Consider the following 18,748-nt stretch of genomic DNA (forward strand, 5'->3'; position numbering starts at 1 on the left):
TTATTATCCATGCCCCAGACCCAAAAGGACCATAGGCCCTGGCATGATACACTGGTGATGCCCCACCCCAAGGACAAACACCCATAGCCTCAGGTACCTTTCGATAGCATGAGGGTAAGAAAGCCATGCCTCAGGGGCTATGTCAGACAGGGACCAAGTCCATAGCTCTTCCTTTTAGGCTTCCCCTCCCCCTCTACCATAACCACACCTGAAGTCCCAGGAGCCCTGGGGGAGTGGAGAGGCCCTTTGTCTTTCTTACCAGCTGGGAAAGGTGAGAGTTGGTCTAGGTGCCTTCCAGAGCCAGTCCCTATTCAGCAGGATGGGTTTCTAATTCCCTCCCCCAAGTTCCTTCCAACCACAGTGGCCACCAACCTGCTCTCCCAGGCCAGCGGCCTGGTATGGAGAGTTCACCCAGAAGTTGCTGGCCCCAAGGACAGGCAGAATCAGGAAGAAAGGGCTCCTGTGCTGGCCCTGGCCAGTGGCAGGGACAGCTGTGGGAAGTGAGAGGGTGTATCTCTAGATTTGTATTTCGTTCTTACGCTCTTCACAAGGCTCTACCAGGGTTCCAATAGCTACCCAAGCACTGCTTCCAACAAGATAGGGAACTCTGAGCTGCCCAGAGAGTCCTAAGGGCCAGGCCTGGTCCTCGGGGCTTACCTTGTGGGGGCAGGTCAAAGCGAACGTGCCCATCATAATGCATAGCGCTGTGGAACTTGCTGTCACAGGCCTCACACAGGTTGAGGGGCCCCTGGCGATGCAGCTGCTGGCAGTCGGCATGATGGCATACCTGTGGGTGAAGGGTGCGGTCAGGATGGGCTCGAGACAGACAGACTAACACACCAAACACTCAGAGCACTGCTGCAGTCATCCACCACCTTCTTCTCCACCAGGAGCTCTCCGCTTCCCTTAGTCATCTGGACAACCTTCCCCGAGGACCCACTGCCTGTTTCCAAGGAAGGAGGAAAAAACAAGTCCTGCTCTTGAGACTTCAAAGGATCGACAGTGGGGTGCGGCTACTAGGGCCTTTCTGGCAGGAAGAGGCCCCCAAAAGAAGAGCCCCCCAAAGGAAGCTTGAGACTGTTCTTCAGTCGGTACTGGAACACCTTGAATTGGGATAAGCCTCAAGCCTGGCTGCCTGGGCCCTCTGCTGTCAGGTCTATGGCCTGCCTGAGCCTTGAACAGTAGACCCCACCTGGATCGCTACAGACACACATGGAGCGACTGAGGAGCCCAAAGCAGGTGCTGTGGCACACACGCACACGCACACGCACACACAGCCCCTGCCTGGAGACTATGTCTGCATTTCTCATATTTATCTATGCTTATCTGTTCCTCCCCCTTCCTGGAGAACTGTCAGCTTTATTTCCTTCTAACTGCCAAGGGCCTAGCCTCCAACGGCTTGACCCTAACACAGTCCCATTTTGATTCCTGCTTTTCCATAAAAAAATAAAAAATAAAAACCAGAAGCTAGCAAGACGTCCACAGCCTCCCACCTCCATGTCCGCCACACACCCAGGGCTGCTGGGACTTCCTCTGATTGGCCCTGATCCAATCTGCAGCCAGCTCTTCCTCCAGATCTGCCCACACACTTTCACCCCAGACTCTCCCATTTCCTGCAGGGTCAGGTTTCTCTCCATCAGCACCGGGCACGCTACCCCTCCACCTCATAAACAGAATCCTGGGCTCGCTGGACCCTCCGGCAGCTGCTCCCTTTCCCTTTCAGGAAAAGCCGCACCAGTCTGTCTTCACATCCCATTCAACTCTCTGCTCTCCCTGCCTCGGCCTCACTCTATAAGTCAGGCAGGCCTCAAACTCAAAGCAATCCTCCTGCCTCAGCCTCCCTAGTACTAATATTACAGGCATGAGCCACCATACCTGGCTTTCTCCCAGTTTTCATCTTTAAATACGTCAAGCCTACAGAGAGTTATAAGAATAGTTCAACCTTCTGGATTCTGAGACGATACGCCACGTCACATCTGCCTCCTCTCACTCTGTCACCACGTCTGGTTGGAGCAGAAATCCCACACAGCCCTGAGCTAACAAGGGCCCCAGAAGTGCGCAACTCCAGTCACTCCTCTCTGCTGTCTTCAGACTCTCACTAAGTTGCCTTGAACCTGTGGTCCTCCTGACTCTGGCCCTCGAATACCTAGGACAACAGGCCTGTATCACCAGTCCTAGCTGCTGCATTTTTCCCCCCAAGACAGGGTTTCTCTGTGTAGCCCTGGCTGTCCTGGAACTCACTCTATAGACCAGGCTGGCCTTGAATTCACAGAGATCCACCTGTCTCTGCCTCCCGAGTGCTGGGATTAAAGACGTGTGCCAACACCATCCAGCTTTTTTTATTATTATTAATTATTACTCTGTGTGTGTGTGTGTGTGTGTGTGTGTGTGTGTGTGTGAGACGCGCATGGACCAGCAAAGGACCTTTTAGAATAAATTCTTTTTTTTTTTTTTTTTTTTTGGTTTTTTCGAGACAGGGTTTCTCTGTGTAGCTTTGTGCCTTTCCTGGCACTCACTTGGTAGCCCAGGCTGGCCTCGAACTCACAGAGATCCGCCTAGCTCTGCCTCCCGAGTGCTGGGATTAAAGGCGTGCGCCACCACCGCCCGGCTAGAATAAATTCTTGCTGGGCAGTGGTGTTACACAGAGAAACCCTGTCTCAAAAACCCTAAGTAAATAAAAAGGAGTAAATTCTCTCTCCGCACTGTGGCTTTCTGGAATGGCACAGGTCGTCAGCCTTTCTCACTTTTACTTACTGAGCCTTCTGGCGCACCATCTCCCCTTATTTATTTATTTGTTTGTTTGTTTAGAGATGGGTTATTTCTTGCATTACCCACCTCCTGCCTCAGCCTTCCAAATAGCTGGGACTTGTGCCAGCAAGATTTTCCTTAAAACCCCACATAATGTCCAAACCTTGACAGATTCAAACTCTTGTGTTCCACGCTCACACTTCCTCTCCTGACTACCTCACGGCCTTCACAAACCCTCCTACACTGTACCCGATATGAAATCTAGGCTTACACAAAAGTTTACCTTTTCTTCTCTTTTTTTATTCACAACATTGACTTTTTAGAGTGTCTGAATGTTTGACCAGGACAGGACATCACTGATTGATTCAGTGCACTGGATATAGAGATCACTTGGGGAATCTCCCTAAACCCCTTTTCTCCTCATAGTTGGTGCGTGTGTGTGCGTGTGTGTGTGTGCGTGTGTGTTTGTGCTCACGTACACCCATGGAGGCTAGAAGAGTGAGCGTGTATGAGGGTTATGGTGGGGGGGTGTAGAAGAGTTTCAGGTTGGTGGTTTCAAGCCACCCAGCATGGGGGCTGGGCACTGAACTGGGTCCACCAGAGGAGCAGTAAGTGCTCTTACCCGCTGAGCCATCCCTCTAACCCCCTGGTAGTTAACGAAGAGTCAGGGGCTAACACTTGATTTGTAATCGTCTCCAGTCACCTCAAGGGCTTCCACAAACACTGATGGTGGTGCCTGAATCAGTCATTCCTGCCATGGCTGGAGTGGGTATAGAAATTCCCCTTTTCTTTTTCCTGGGCAGGACGGGAGGTTTAAGAGGGTCTCAAGTACCCCAAGCTGGCCTCCAACTTCCTATGTAGGAGGATAATCTTGAACTCGGTCTCTGGGCTTTTTTTGTTTTTGTTTGTTTGTTTTTGTTTTTTTGGGTTTTTTTGTTTGTTTGTTTTTTGAGACAGGGTTTCTCTGTGTAGCCCTGGCTGTCCTGGATCTCGATCTGTAGACCAGGCTGGCCACAAACTCACAGAAATCCGCCTGCCTCTGCCTCCCGAGTGCTGAGATTAAAAGTATGAGCCACTACCGCCCGGCCAAACTTCATCTCTGTTTATTTTCCTTTTTGTTTTTGTGGGTTTGTTTGTATCATACATGAGTGTTTTGCCTGCACACATGAATATACATGTACCATAAGCATGTAGTGTCCACAGAGGCCAGAAGAGAGTGCCAGATCCCTTGGAAATGGAATTACAGGTAGTTGGAAGGGACTACAGGAGTGCTGGGAATCCAACCTGTGTCTTTTAGAAGGGTGGTCAGTGCTTTTGTTTTGTTTTGTTTGCCTTTTAAAGACAGGGTTTCTCTGTGTCGTTTCAGTGCCTGTCCTGGAACTCGCTCTGTAGACCAGGCTGGCCTCGAACTCAGAGATCCTCCTGCCTCTGCCTCCCGAGTGCTGGGATTAAGGACGTGCGCCACCACGTGCTTTTAACAGCAGAGCCAATATCTGCAGCTTTAACACTGCTGCCCTGGGGGCTTCTCAGATAGATGACATCACTAGACTGCTAACTGCTCTCCCCTGGATGATCAGTCATCCATGGCGGGTCAGAGGGGGCCCTGTTCCAGGAGGACTCACACCATATCCACTCAGAACCCTCCAGGGACTCTACCTCACTCTGAGTAAGAATAGAAAGTCCCCACCCAAGCCCTGACACCAGCTGGAGCCTGGCCTGCAATGCTAAATGCCTGCAGATCTTTCCTCCATGGTCTCCTGTGACCTTGTCGCCAGCCTCACAACCCTGCTCCACAAGGAGTGACACTTTATTCCACCTGACTCAAAGCCCGATCTCCAGGCCTAGACACACTCCAGTTGTCAGCTTTTGTGGCGAGTGTCTTTCTCCACTGAGCCATCTTGCCAGCTCAGTACTCAGTTTATTAATTAGGCGCTGGAGAGTGTTGGCTGAGGGTGCCTAAACAGAGGTGTCCAAGGTGACAGATGGGAGGAAGATGGCCAAGACAGCGGAGGAGTGACTGAAGTAGGGAACGTCAGGGAGAAAGAGGTGGGGGGGTCAGAGCTCCTATGCCAGTTTCTGGGTCGTTTCCTCTCATCCTCATTTTACACGTGAGGAGTGGGAAGATCAAAAAAGTGAAGTAAACTGCCAAAGGTTACACACCAGCAGAGCCAGGCTTGAGTCAGGGTGTGTCACGCCGGACCTCAGATCACTCACTTTCCTGCCAGGTATCAGACAATGGAGAGATGAACGGGTAGGGGGAAGTGGGGGAGGTAGAGGTGGACCCCTGTCAGCCTTGAGGGAGGGTGGTTTCCAGGAGAAATCAATCCTAGTTGGATGTCCGCTGTTTGGGCTCTTGTGTCTCTCTGTTCCTCCAGACAGAGAAGGATGGGACATATTAAACAAAAGTCGGCAGGTGGCCCACTTGCCCCAGGGGAGATGACAGGATCTGGGTCCCTTGCTCGAAGCAATGGACATTATGATGACCCAGATTCCTGGCAGTGGGTGGTCAGGGCTTAAAAATATTTGCAGTTCCTGTTTTAATCCACTGCTAATGAAGGCAGGAAAACATGTACCTACCTAGAGCCCCGAATTCCAGGGAATGCAGAGAACGACCTGGCTTTGCTGAGTCAGGGGCCTCCCAGCTTCAAGTGCCCCTTCAATCCCTCTTCCAGGTCCTCCAGTCCACCAGCCTGGCCTGGGCTCCTGGCTTCAGCCCCCTGCTGACTAGGATCGCTTCAGAAGGTCAATGGCAGGTGTGGCTATACACCAGTCAAGCCCGGTTCTGGCCTCAGCACGACAGTAGGAACTGAGCTTAAGTTGTGTGTTCAGGAGAAGGGTTCCCAATTCTGGGTCACAATTTTATTTTTAAATTAAGTCAATATAAAGATAGCAGATTCGGGTAGGGCGAGGTGGCTCATGCCTTTATGCCCAGTACTCCAGAGGCAGAGTCTGGGAGATCTCTGAGTTCAAAACCAGCCTGATAAACATAATGAGTTCCAGGACAGCCAGAGCTACACAGTGAGACCGTCTCAAAAGAGAAGGGGAATGGGATGGGGGGCACAAGTGCTCATTCAATTCCTTCTCCTCAAGGGATCCACATTCCAGTCCCGAAACTTTCACCAGCCGCAGCATACCATGCCTCCATCCTGCCCCTGGCCTACATGGTATAGGCTCAGGGGATCCACAGGGTCAGTTGCAGGAACTGAGCCAGAGTTCCCATATAAAAGTAAGAATGCTGTTCTGCAACCGCCAGAGAAAATCGCAAGCCCAGATCAGAAGTTGAAGTTGGGCCTGGCAAAGCCCTCTTGGGCGGCCTTCCCCCTCCTTCTATCCCTATCACCGAGCAACAGGGTCTCCTTAGCACTACGGCAGACTCCTTCCCAACGCTAGACTCTGATCTTTCTTCACGGACTCCCTCACTTCCTTACTGTCCACCGAACCCACCTCTATAGGCAGCGGCACCCCACTCCGCGGGAGAAGGCCAGCATGTCGGTGGGGAAGTTCCTCTGGAGACAGTGCCACCCAGATACCGGGAAGCACACGAGCACAGCCATCCCCGCCCGGCCACCCCACTCCTAGGCCAGGGCACAGAGCGCTGGAAAACCCGCTCTCCGCGCAACACAAGGTCTGAGACTAAAGGCGGGAGAAGCAGGGCCTGAGTGGCAGAGGGTGTGGGACAGAGGAAGGAAGGGGGGAGGGGCGGCTGGGCCCCACAGGTGTGTCCGGAGGCAGCAAACACAAAAGGTCCGGGGGTTGAGGGGCATCTCTGCCCACCAGCTTCTTAACTCCAAGGTGGGGACCCCCTCCCCCCAAGCCTCACCTCCACTCCCAGCTGTGTGCAGTTCAGAGGGTTCAGCCACCCTGGCCCTCTGGAGTGGGGGACAGGGAGGACCCAGTTAAGCGTCTCCACTAGGCTTTGACCCACCCACGCCCCCCTACCTGGCTCTCGCTGCTGCGGGCGTGACCCCCGACCCAGGGGGATCGGGAGTCCGGGGAGGGCAGCTCCGAGCCGGGCCTGGCTGCCGCTCGGCGCCCGGAGACGCCGGGTCCTGTCCCCATGGTGGCTGGAGGAAGCGGCGGTCTGCACTGCGCTTAGGACAAAGCGCGGAGCCCCGCTTCCTGCCATTGTGCAGTCGCGCCCGGGGGGGCTGGATCGGTGACACCCCGCGGAACCCCTGCCACTCCCAGCACGAGCCACTCAGCCTCAAGTACAGCTTGGAGACCCTGCCTCGGGAACTTAGCCCAGATCTTCTCCACCCCAGGGGCTCTAGACTCAGCACAAGAGGGGTGCGGCTGGTTTAAGGGCCGATTCGCTTAGAAGCCTAGGACGCTGCTTGTCGTCCCGTCCTGGGACAACTCTCTTTGCTGGGACTCCAGCATCCTGTTGCATCCTGTGTTGAGTCCCATGCCAGGGCCTACACACACACCAAGCAAGAGCTTGGGGGAATCTCTGCTCCAGTGGCAGAGGTAGGGGCTCCAATGGAACACATGACCTGGGAGAGAAGCGGGAGGTGCGGGGAGAGCTAGTGGGAAAGAGTAGAGGACCTGGGCAGTCCCCAGTTGTCCCCCGGAAGTTGAGCCAGGGAAACCCCTCAGCCAGGCAGGCTTTCGCGGGAGGTCACTGGTATCGCTAGGCTGGGTCACTGACGCCAGAGGGCGCTCAACACAACATGACAAGCCGCCCGCCCCCTATGGGGTGGAGTTGTCTCCGCTCTGGTTATCCGGGATTTCCACACTCATCCATCCGCAGGAAGGGGGGCGGGCAGCCTTTTTTTTTTGGTTGGTTGGTTGGTTGGTTAGTTGGTTTTGGTTTTTCGAGATAGGGTTTATCTGTGTAACAGTCCTGGATGTCCTGGAACTCGCTTTGTAGACCAGGCTGGCCTTAAACTCAGAGATTTGTCTGCCTCTGCCTAGGTGCTGGGATTAAAGGCGTGCTCCAAACCTCCCAGCTAAGGGGGCGGGGCGGGGGGCGGGGCAGCCACTATTATCCCCTGCCATCACCTAGGGGTTAAAGCAGACATAAAGAGGCAAGTGCAGCCGGGCGGTGGTGGCGCACGCCTTTAATCCCAGCACTCAGGAGGCAGAGCCAGGCGGATCTCTGTGAGTTCGAGGCCAGCCTGGACTACAGAGTGAGTTCCAGGAAAGGCGCAAAGCTACACAGAGAAACCCTGTCTCGAAAAACCAAAAAAAAAAAAAAAAAAAAGAGGCAAGTGCAGAGCCGCGGCTAAACCCAGACTGGTCTGTGACAGAACTCAGTATGTAGCTGAGAATGACCTTGGGCTTTCTGCACCTCCAGAAAGCTGTGATTACCACTGTGAGAACTATTCTTGGTTGTCAACTTGACTACATCTGGAATGAACTACCACTCAGAAATGGAGGGCACACCCGTGAGATTATTTTCTCTTAGTGTGAAGTGGGTGGATCCACTTCCAGCGGAGACCTTTGAGGCAGGAAGACACACCTTTAATCTGGGCCACACCTCCTGCTGGAAGCCCTTACAAGGACATGGGAGAAGGAAGTTCTTGCTAGCAAGGCATTCCTGTCCTGGTACTAGAGACTATGATGAGGACCAGCTGAGGATCCAGTCTTGCGGACTGAGCCATTTCTGGTTTCTCAGACTTTCCATTCATAGGCAGCCATTGTTGGATTAGATGGACTACAGCCTGTGATTCTAATAAAAAGAGATTCATTCTAAAAGTTCTGCCGCTCTAGGGAACCACACCTGGTTTCACAGTTCTGAGGACTGAATGCCAGACAAGCCTCTACCAATGGAGCTACATCCAAGCCCTGGTTTGTTAACAGTGTTGTTTGGAGATAGGGTCTCACTCTGTAGCCAAGGCTAACCTTGAATTTGAGGCAATCCTCCTATCTCAACTTTTCTTTTTTTTTTTTTAAACTTTATTTTATGTGCACTGGTGTGAAGGTGTCAGATCCCCTGGAACTGGAGTTACAGGCAACTGTAAGCTGCCATGTGAGTGCTGGGAACCAAACCCAGGTCCTCTGGAAGAGCAGCCAGTGCTCTTAACTGCTGAACCATCTCTCCAGCCCCTTACTTCAACCTTCTTAAGTGTTTGGATTATAGGAGTGAGCTACCATGCCTGACCTAAACACAGACCTCGGACTCAGGTTGTGGAATGGCCTCTGTAGATATTCCTTGGTACCCTGTAAGGAGCATACGCTGTCATTGGCACACCTAACCCCTAGATAACCCCTGCATCTGGCATCATGGAGAAAGGGAGGGAGCCGTGACTTCTGAGATGGTTTTTAAGGCAGTAATTAAGCTTAGACTTTAAGGGCAGCCTTTACCCCAAAGACACTCACCATCTACAATACGAGTAACTCCCTTGAAAACTAAAACTTGTCATCTTGTAGACTGGGTGCCCTCTTCATCTCCTGGGTGGTCTCATGTAGTCCTTTGTCCTCTGGCCTTCTGGCTGATAGCCCTATGGCTCCCCAAGCTCAGAGCCCTCACCTCTCATGCTCTGTCCAGAACTATATGTGCTCAACCTTCAGTTGGTTGGCACTGGGCCCCAACTCTACCTCCCCAAAGGGCTCTCAAAATAACCAGTCAGTCTCCTTCTCTGAGTCCCTAATGTCAAATTAATTCTTTCTTAGCTTTCTTATCCCACGACATTATTTTGTTTCCTTGTTCTCCATCATTCTCTCGTGCCAGAGGTCAGTGGCCTTGGTATCTGGCTGTGTGTCCTCAGCCTTCAGGATGGTCCTGGCCCAGCCACAGGCAAAAGCAATGAATAAAGGGTCTTCAACTAACTTGGGACAGGCTTCTCAGGGAGACGATCCTGCCTGCGGCCAAGGGTCAACGGAGCCTTCTCCCCTGCCTGACTAAAGGGTTTCTCCCTCTTCCTGGAGTCTGTGTGTCACCTTGGGCCGGCTGGCCTCAGAGAGGGGAGCTTCCATTCAAATTCTGGTGGTCTTGCCCCCAATCCCCTGCCTCTGTCCCATAGTCAGACAGCTACTACCTTCCACCGAGTCCTCCCAACTTCCTGTCCCAGGAGTTTGAGCAACAAATCCCACTCAGAGAGGCTGAGAAGGAGGCAATGATGGTCCCCAGCTTAACAGGAAGAAGCTAAGGCCTGGAGAGGCTGCAGGTTGCCAGTATACAAGTGGGCAAATGCACATCTGTGCTTGGAAACAATGCCATGGCTCAGTCTCAGGGTGGGGCTGGGGCACGGGCACAGGCTAAGTGGTGATCTGGGCAAAAAGGTCTTGAAAGTCTTGAGGAAAGAGGAGAACTTAAAGACAGCTTGGAGGGAATCCCACTGGTATGGGGCAACAAAGTCCCAGCAAGTAAAGATCACTAGAGCCAGGACATTTCACCTAAAAGGACTTCCGAGGACTGGGCTCTAGTCATGCTATGTCTTGGCTATTCTAGCAGGGGTGACGGCTGCTGCTTGGAGACCAGGACCTGCTGCCCCAGGGCCAGAATGTAGGGTCAAATTAGTGACAGTGGGGGTGAGGAAAGAGTCCAAGCCACTCCCACGTAACGGACAGCAAGGAGCGAAGGGGCAGACCTGAGGTCCTTCACTCCCTGGGGAGGGGGGCCCCTTTCTAACCCAGCCTGGCTCCAGGGTGTGAGTCTGGGCTGCTTTGTTGAAACTGATACCCAGAAACCAGATGCAGAGGCTGATGAATGACGAAGTCTCTGAGGCACCCCCAATCAGGCTCTTTCTTCCCTAGGACATTTTCCCCAATCTCAGAAAGTCAGAGGATTCTGTGCTCATCCACGGTCCACACAGGGTCGGCCTGGAGTAAAGGAGTTCTAGGTCCAGTAGGAGCTACAGATCTGGGGCAGGATCCAGAGCCAGCTCAGGGCTCGGCCCCCAGCAGACGGCCCTGAGATAGAAGCTGGGGCTTCTTGTCTGAAAGGCACACTTTCCCTAGGCTTCTCTAGCAGGGCTAGGCTCCCCTGAGAGACAGCCCAGGGCTCTACCCGCCACCTCAGATATCCAAGGGTGGAGACTGCATGCGTGGGCAGGCCAGCCAGGGCGGGGTGGCTCTGCCAGGCAGCTCTTACTGCAGGCGGTTCATGGGCCTCCTCCTTTCCCGGAGCCTGAGCCTCACCCTTTTGTCCTGTGGGTCTCCAGGCCTGCTTGGAGGCAGAGCCTGACCTAAGACAGATGACACAGAAGCAGGAGCCTGTCTACAGGACCCTTAGCACAGGCCCCTTCCTCTTGAGGGTCCTGGCTGGGCTGCAGCCTGTGAATCTTACCCCCTGAGGCAGCACCTGGATTCCAGGCTTCAGCAGTGCCACTCAGAAGGATCATGGGGAAGGGAATCTGAAGAGGTTTTGTGCCTCACCTACCCCTGCTCTCCCCCACTGGCAGCAATCTCCTCAACTGTGTGAAGGCAACACCGGCCATCACTAGCATGTGCCATCTCAGGATAGCTGGTGTATCCTAGTGGGCACTGAACCTTGACGTGGGGCCCAGGAACAGCAGATACCCACCCCAGAGGAAGGTCACCCAAGAAGGTTACTGAGGCATGTGTAGGGCCTAGGGTCCCTTTGGCTTCTCTCTCCCTGTCTTCCACCAAGACTGTCCAGGGCCTCTCAAGGTTCATCAGGCTCTCCCTTTCCCCAGGCAACCTGAGGCACAGCCTCTTGCGCCCCCTGCTGGCCACCAGGGACCTCTCCATTTGAGACCAATCGGGACTCCTAGATGGGACAGGGTTGGAAGAGCCTCCTAAGTGCCCCACAGGCCTAGGCCCCTGCAGAGTCCTCCCCTGAATCCCTAGCCTCACTAGCCAACCACCTCCACACCACAACCACAGACTCCTCATGGCCACAGGAGCAGTTTGAGCACATTCCATCCCTAAGTAAGTCGAGGTGGCACCAACGGGGACCCAGGAACTGCAGGCCCCTAACTTGGGACCACTTGGCAGTCCTGACTCTGAGTCTCACACAGGGGCACTATCGCCTCCTTACAGCCCAGGCTTGAGCTACACATGTCAAACCCAGAGGTGCACAGAGCAGGGGGACAGCAGATACGAGCAGAGACTCTGGTATCTATCCATCCACTGGGCTGAGGCATAAGGGGTCAAGGGAAAGTCCTGCTCATGAACCAGAAGGTAGCAGGAGGCCAAGTGGTGGCTCTGGGGGATAAGCTGGGATCCTGGCTACAGGGAGTGAAAAGTGGGCCTCACTGTATGTGACGGGCTGGCACCCCACCAATCTACAGAATATTCAAAGGCCCAAGGGAGCACAGGTACTGTGACAGGACTGTCCTGCTGGAGGAGCAAGCAGGGGGACAGGGCTGAAGCCCCCGCAGCCTGAGTCTGTGGGGAAATTGCCTGAAACCAGACTGGCTTCGGCTCTTCTGAACAGGGTGTCCCTTTCTCTGGGTCCCTTTAAAAAAAAAAATAAAGATGGCTGAGCAGTGGTGACGCACGCCTTCAATCCCAGCACTCAGGAGGAAGAGGCAGATGGATCTCTGTGAGTTCAAGGCCAGCCTGGTCTACAGAGCAAGCTCCAAGACAGCCAGAGCTACACTGTGAAACTCTGTCTGGAAAAACAAAAACAAAAAAACAAACAAAAAAAGATGTATTTGACGTGTATGAGTGTTTTGCCTGCATGTATGTATATGTGCACCACAGGTGTGCTGGGTGCCTATAGAGGTCAGAAGAGGGTGTCAGATCCCTTGGAACAGGAGCTACACACAGTTATGAGCTGCCATGTGGGTACTGGGAACTGAACCCAGGACCTCTGAAAGAAGAGCCAGTGCTTTTAACTGCTGAGCCATCTCTCCAGCCCTCCTTTTTTTAAAAAAAATAAAAGGTTTTACTATGTATCCATCCTAGGCCAGCCTCAAACTCAATAATCCTCCTGCCTCAACCTCTTGAGTGTTATAATTACAGGCATATACATTATCATGCCTGGCCGGGTCCCTTTTCAATTGGCCTGTGCCTGTCACCCCTGGGTGGTCTGTAACTCTCCTCTCTCAGCAGCCTGGAACTGCACTCAGGACTTGGGGGGTGGGGAGCCACAGAGCGTCCAACAACCCGACCTTTCTTCCCTTACCCCAGAAGGGTAGAGCTGGGGTTCTGACCCCCAGCACTGGCTCTGTGGAGCTGGGCCCCACCAGGCAGCTCCTCTCCTCTTACCTCACTTGCTGGGCAAGTGCCCCAAGTTTTCAATTGCTCCCCCAAAATTATTTAGCCACAGCCTAGGCGATCCACACTGCTTCTCTGATCCTGTCCTTCTTCAGCAGCAGGCAGGACCACGGTCTGCTCATAGGTGACCAGCCTCTAGAGGGACCATCACCTCCAGAGACCCCCAAACCTGGCCACTCCCAAGGCACCCAGTGTCCTGCCTCTTACTCCCAAAGCATTGCCCAGAAAACAGGCTTGTTGTCACCTGGCTCAGAGTCATCAGACGGTGCAGCACCCCCTTGACCCCGAGTACACTGGCCTTCATCCGGACACAACCCTAGACTCCTCCTCTCCCCGCTCCACAACATCGAGAGAACTCTGGGGTAACCACATCCATACCCACTCCATCACACCTACGGATGGATCCCCATCTGCTCAAATACGCTCAAGGATGGGGGCTTCGTGACTGGACAGTGGAGGAACAGCTCCAGATGCTGAGAACTTCTCTATATGGAATCAAATCTTGCCTCCCTATCCAGGGCAGAGCAGAAAGCATCACCTCTCTCCCTGGGAGCTGCTTGGGAATGGGACCCTGAGAACAGGAAGTCCCAACTGAGGCTCAGGCCCTGCCTTGGCACGTCATCGGCACAATGTGTCGGTCACTCCATGGAAATGGAGTTGCCTCTACCAACCAGGGTGGGTTGCTGGCACGAGGCGTGGACTGGGGCTAGTACAGTATTCTGGGCAAACAGCTGCTAGGATTGGCTCCCTGGTTTGAGGTCCTATTCCCAAATCCTTTGTATGGCGGTCTGTGGTCCAGTATCACCCTTTGCCATGTCCCCTTATGGCCCTAGGTGTGGAGCAGACATTGACCAGAATGCTTGCCACAAGGAGGCCCAGCAAAGAGCAGGGGTCAGTCACTGCTCCCTGGCTATTTTGTGGGAGGGCTAAGGACACCTATGACACTCACCTGCCTTGGTCACTCCCATCCTCTCCCTCCCAGTGTGCAATATGTACTTGTTGGGCGGCAGAGTCTGGTATGGAGCCCTGTGAAGTCTCACTCTCAGGGAGAGACAGAAGGCACACCCAAAACCTGGGAGAGAGGCTTGATTATTCCCCACACACTACAGATGAAGTCCATGATTACATCCAGCGTTCCCAAACACTGTGGCATGCTGGGCACTGTGCTAAGCAGTCTACATAAGGGGCTTCTTTTAATCCTTAGGGCAACTGAGTGAGGTGCAGTGACCTGCTCAGGGTCACACAATTGCAAAGAGACAGAAGGCAGAGGTGAGGCAGATCTCAGAAGTCCCAGCACCCAAGGGAGCCCCCCCCCCCCCCCCGGCAGAATCAGGCGCATCCCTGTCTGCAGATGGCCTATCCTGCTAGCAGCTCCTGAGGCAGCTGAAGATTAAGAGACACCTTGTCCACAGAGTCTCACGCCGGGGCAAGCTCCACCAGGCACACTGTGATGCAGGCAGGTTCCTTTGCCTCTCGGAGCCTGCGTTTCCCCATGGCACCTGGCACATCACCACAGCGGTAAGTCAAGGTATCAGCGATGATCTTTGTCCCTCTCCTCTCGGCCTCCGCACTCCTGCCTAGCTCATCTCTGGTCCACTCCTGCTTTCTTCCTGTCACCACCCATATCTCCACCTCCCTCAGGATATATCCTCCCCCTTGCCGGAGATGATCCCACGGCTACAGAGAAGCTAAGCTGGGTCCCCAGCAGACCAGGGTAGGTCTGAAGGCTACAGAGGGCCAGGTGCCGAGACCAGCCCTCTTCTCATGCCACTTGGGGCCCCGGGAGGGGTGGGACAGCGTGTCTTGTTCTTTTTTCACCCCTTCAGGTCAGACAAATGCTTCAGGCTCCCAGCAGATGTATCGAGGGAGCAGAGGCCAGCTTGATCGCCAATCTGGGGGAGCGGCAGCCAGCCAACACCAAAGCCCAATGCCAGGCACCACCCGTGCCAGCAGATTGTATCTGACATCACTGCCGCCCCCTTGCCTGGTGACCACGGCAACTGGAGGCCGCCCCCTCCTCTTCCCACCCCCAGAACAGTCCTCATGTTCCTTCTGACCATGGGCCTCCTGTGCCGGATGAATGGGGGGGGGGGCATTTTAAATCTCCCACAGCTGGCAGGGCCAAGCTGCGAGGCAGTTAGGAATGTGGGCTCTGGCTTTACACACCTGACTCCTAGGTTCAGATCCCCGGTCTACCACTTGCCAGCCATGTGTCCACAGGCCAACCCCTTCACCTCTCTGAGCCTACTTCCCTCCCTAACCTATAGGTGGGAATGAGGTCAGGACCTAACCCAGAAGGGAGGAGCAAGCTGAAACAGCACTCCACGTCTATTGTCACACAAATGTGTGCGGGGAGGGAGCTGCCTCTTATGAACTGTGGGGCCTTGTCCAAGTCACACGACCTCTCTGAACCTCAGTATCTTCATCTAGAAAGCCGGGTGACAATACCTTCCCTGCTGAGCTGCCACAGCCATGGGTAAGGCACAGAAAACGTGTGGCACAGAGCCCAGTGCGTCACAGGCAGAAGTCCCCCAGAGATATCCTTGCTAGCTCTCTCCATGTCTCCCTTCTATCCCAATTCCTCTCAAATCTCAGGCCAGCTGCCCCTTTCTCCTTCCCTCTGTTAACTCTACAGCCAGAGCTGTGATCAAGCCGCACAGTATCCCAGAACGATGCCCAGGTCTGAAGAGTGGCCAGGTGCTGACCAAACCATGGGAACCACTTCCCTTCCGAAGCCATTGCTTCCTCATCCGTGACATGGAGCTGTGGCTCCCATCTTCTCAGGCAGTGGCAAGTACCCCATAGGGCTGTTCCTCGTTTTGATAGAAGTCCCCCCTCTCCACTGTTCCTGAGCCATGAACACCCTCTTGCCTCCTAAACCAGCCACCCCAAATCGCTATGCCCTGGCAAGGACTCCATGATGACCCAGGTGGTGAGAACTTGTCCTCTATGCTGCCCAGTCCCCTACCTTGGCAGCCCGGCCCTTGTCCATGCAGGCTGGGTTCTGGCAGCGCAGTCCCTTCTCCTCTGCTGGGCTCTGGTCTTCTGTGGAGAAGCAGAGGGCATCAGTTCATGGGGGGAGGGGGCACCCACACTCCCCTGGGCCCTTGTGGCCTCCAGGCCAGGAGACTGGTAGGGCGGACTGTTCAATCCTGCCTTCAAAGGAAGTCAGTGTCCTTTTCTCTTTTAAATGCCAACTTATCTGCAAGGGAATCTGTTTGCAAAGCCCTTCTCTGTGCAGTTCCCCGGGGAAATTGTCCAGATTCCAGGGGGTAGTCTTTGGAAATCAGCTACTCCCTCCTCAGTCCCACTACTGGGAGGGGGTAGCTTAGTAACCTCCTGGGGCCCCAGACTTTCTAAGCAATCCGAGGCAGGGCCGCTGGGTGGGAGGAGGGGGACTCCAAGGGTCCAGGATGCCCTTCCTAGCCCTGTTCTCCAACTCAGACCCTTTAAAGCTAGACATTCCCTTCCCGGGGCCTGGGGCGACCTCTGTTCCCTGCTGTCCATCTCTGACCGTGAGTTTGGCCCCCTCCAAGCCCTTTCTTCCCAGAGGCTTGGGCGCCGCAGCGAGGGGGCAGGGGCGAGGGCAGGGCAGCTGCAGCCAACCCCGGGCGCAGAGGCCGGCGTCCACCCGGCTCCAGCAAGGCCCTCCCCGGGGCAGGCCCGGCCCCCACCCCGCGCGGCGCCCTCCGAGCCACCCGGACGGCCAGCCGGCCTGCAGGGCGGGAGCAGACGTCCTCCGGGTCGCACTCACCCATGGCGCCGAGCCGCCAGGAGCGGAGCGCGGGAGCCGAGAACCGAGTGCGGGAGAGGAGAAGCGAGCGCCGCGGCCGCCAGGCGCGCGAGGCGGGGCGGGGCAGGTGGGCGGTGGGCGGAGCGCGGGGCGGCCCGCGGGGGGCGGGGAGCCGGCGGCCCCCGACGGCGCCTCCCCGTGAGACGGGGTGTGTCCCAGGTGGGGTCCCACCCTGCCCAGCTCCCCGCCCCTCCGGCCCCTCCAGGGATGGCCACGCGCGGGTAGTGTGCCCCGATTGCTCTCAGCCTCCTGCACCGTGGCCCGCACTGCGGCGGCTGCTGCTCAGGCCGGAAGTGCCTCCAAGGAGAAGGCGCCCCCTGCACCCAGACACGCGGGTCGGCGACACGCACGCACCCCCTCTGCTCCATGCCGCGCCCCCACTCATTCGGTATGGCTGCCACCCGCTGCAGTTCCAGGGTTTAAGGACGCGGTGGAGGTGGGCGGACCAGAGGCGGGTGACCTCCTTGAATGGCTGCTGCTGTGGTTTTAGCTTAGCAAATGCACAAAACTTAACTTTCGCAAAATTACCAGCATCCAGGCCAGGCAGCCCAGCACTGGGAGACCCCCAGCCCGGCAGGCCCCACGCGCTGGGTTTCCTCAGGAGCACCACTGCCCTGGCTAATACACGTTGGGAAGTTTCCCCTAATCATTTATGGAAGTGGGATTATTACTAGGTGGACAGCTTTTTATTGTTGTTGGTTTGTTTTGTTGTTTTTGAGTCAGGGACTCACTGTGTAGTCCTGGCTAAGCTCAAACTCACAGAGATCCACCTACCTCTACCTCGGAAGTGCTGGGATTTAAGTGTGGGGAGTGCCCCCACACTCCTACACCAGACAGCCTTTTAAACCCTTGTGTAAGAGGCCCATAAGATGGCTCAGGATAAAGGCTTTGGCTGCCCAAGTCCGGCATCCTGACCCCAAACCCAAGGTGGAAGGAGAAATCCCGCTGTCCTCTGGTTCTCTGCATGCATGTTTTGGTATGTCTAAGAGCCCATGCTGCACACACATACAGTAAATAAAATTAATATTTGGGGCTGGAGAGGTGGCTCAGTGGTTAAGATCACTGACTGCTCTTGCGGAAGACCCAGGTTCAGTACCTAGCACTCACATGGCAGGGATCCCAACCATCTAGAACTCCAGTTCCAGGGAATGTGGTGGCCTCTTTTGACCTCTTACGACACAAGGCATACACATGCTGCATATACACGCAGACAGACACAAAATAAAAATATTTTTTAAAAAGCCTGACTCCACTAAGGACTCAACGTTCTGGCGTCTGCCTGCAGACCTCATCCACTGTGCCTGCAGGCTGTGTGCTGCCGAGACCTAGGCATAAAAGAATGAGCTTGGACAGGGGAAGAACCCTTCAAAGTTGGAGAGCAGGGTGCTTGATATGGACCCTGTCTCTGAGAACCCAGTCTCTGTTAGCTGAATGAAGGGTCTTGAGTTTCCTGCACTGTCCATTCAGCAAATATGTGTCAGGCCCTGGGCTGGGTATAAGGGACCCAGTGATGACCCTGATAAGCCTTGGGGAGCTCACAGTGGGCCTGGCAGGAGGGGGACTTCTGGAGAGCAACAAAACCCCAATGTAGTAAGGAGAGGGCTCCAGGGCAAAGAGCTGTAGTGCAGGATATCTCAATCTTCTCTGTTGGGCAGCTGTTCTCCAGTGAGACATTGAGACCATTCCTGCACATGAGGCCTCCTGTCTCACATTCTCTGGTCCAGCCACACTCGCCGCAGCGCTGACCTTCTCAGAATATCTGCCTCTGTAGCCGTCAGGAAGACCAGGCTGCTTGTCCTGACGCATAGGTGGGACCGGCCTTTAGAAGACCCTCTGGGTCACCAATCCTGCTGGCCCCAGCAGCCCTGCCTTCCAGGAGGTAGCTGACTCAAGTGAATGGATGTCAGGACTCTGGCCCACCACAACTGCAGCAGCCTTGTGGGGGTTTCCCATGCACCCCACCCAAGGAGTTTGCTCCCGGAAGATCTCAGTCTCTGGGAATCTCGGTCAGGTTCTAGCACCCTTTGGCCCCAAGACCTCAGAGTTCTGACTCCTAATTCATTCTCTCCACCTTTCTCT

General features: G+C 54.9%; 1 protein-coding gene across 6 annotated transcripts in view; it reads right to left on the minus strand.

Annotated features, from left to right (window-relative positions):
- Positions 1-18,748, minus strand: part of Plekhg5 (pleckstrin homology and RhoGEF domain containing G5) — a 40,089-nt gene that overhangs the window by 9,447 nt on the left and 11,894 nt on the right. For 2 of the 6 annotated variants that reach the window (XM_052718698.1, XM_052718700.1), the window contains exons 1-3: positions 16,631-16,738; positions 15,845-15,921; positions 658-787 (exon numbers count right to left, since the gene is read on the minus strand). In XM_052718698.1, coding sequence (XP_052574658.1) covers positions 658-787; positions 15,845-15,921; positions 16,631-16,634 — 211 coding nt within the window. In that variant the 5' untranslated portion in view covers positions 16,635-16,738. Of the gene's footprint in view, positions 1-657; positions 788-6,687; positions 6,823-15,844; positions 15,922-16,630; positions 16,739-18,748 lie in introns of those variants that run through there. The other 4 variants (XM_052718696.1, XM_052718697.1, XM_052718699.1 and 1 more) reach the window with 3 other exon arrangements.

Source organism: Peromyscus californicus, unplaced genomic scaffold (genome assembly GCF_007827085.1).
Source record: "Peromyscus californicus insignis strain IS unplaced genomic scaffold, ASM782708v3 Scaffold_5__1_contigs__length_169319896, whole genome shotgun sequence".
Lineage (NCBI taxonomy): Eukaryota > Metazoa > Chordata > Mammalia > Rodentia > Cricetidae > Peromyscus > Peromyscus californicus.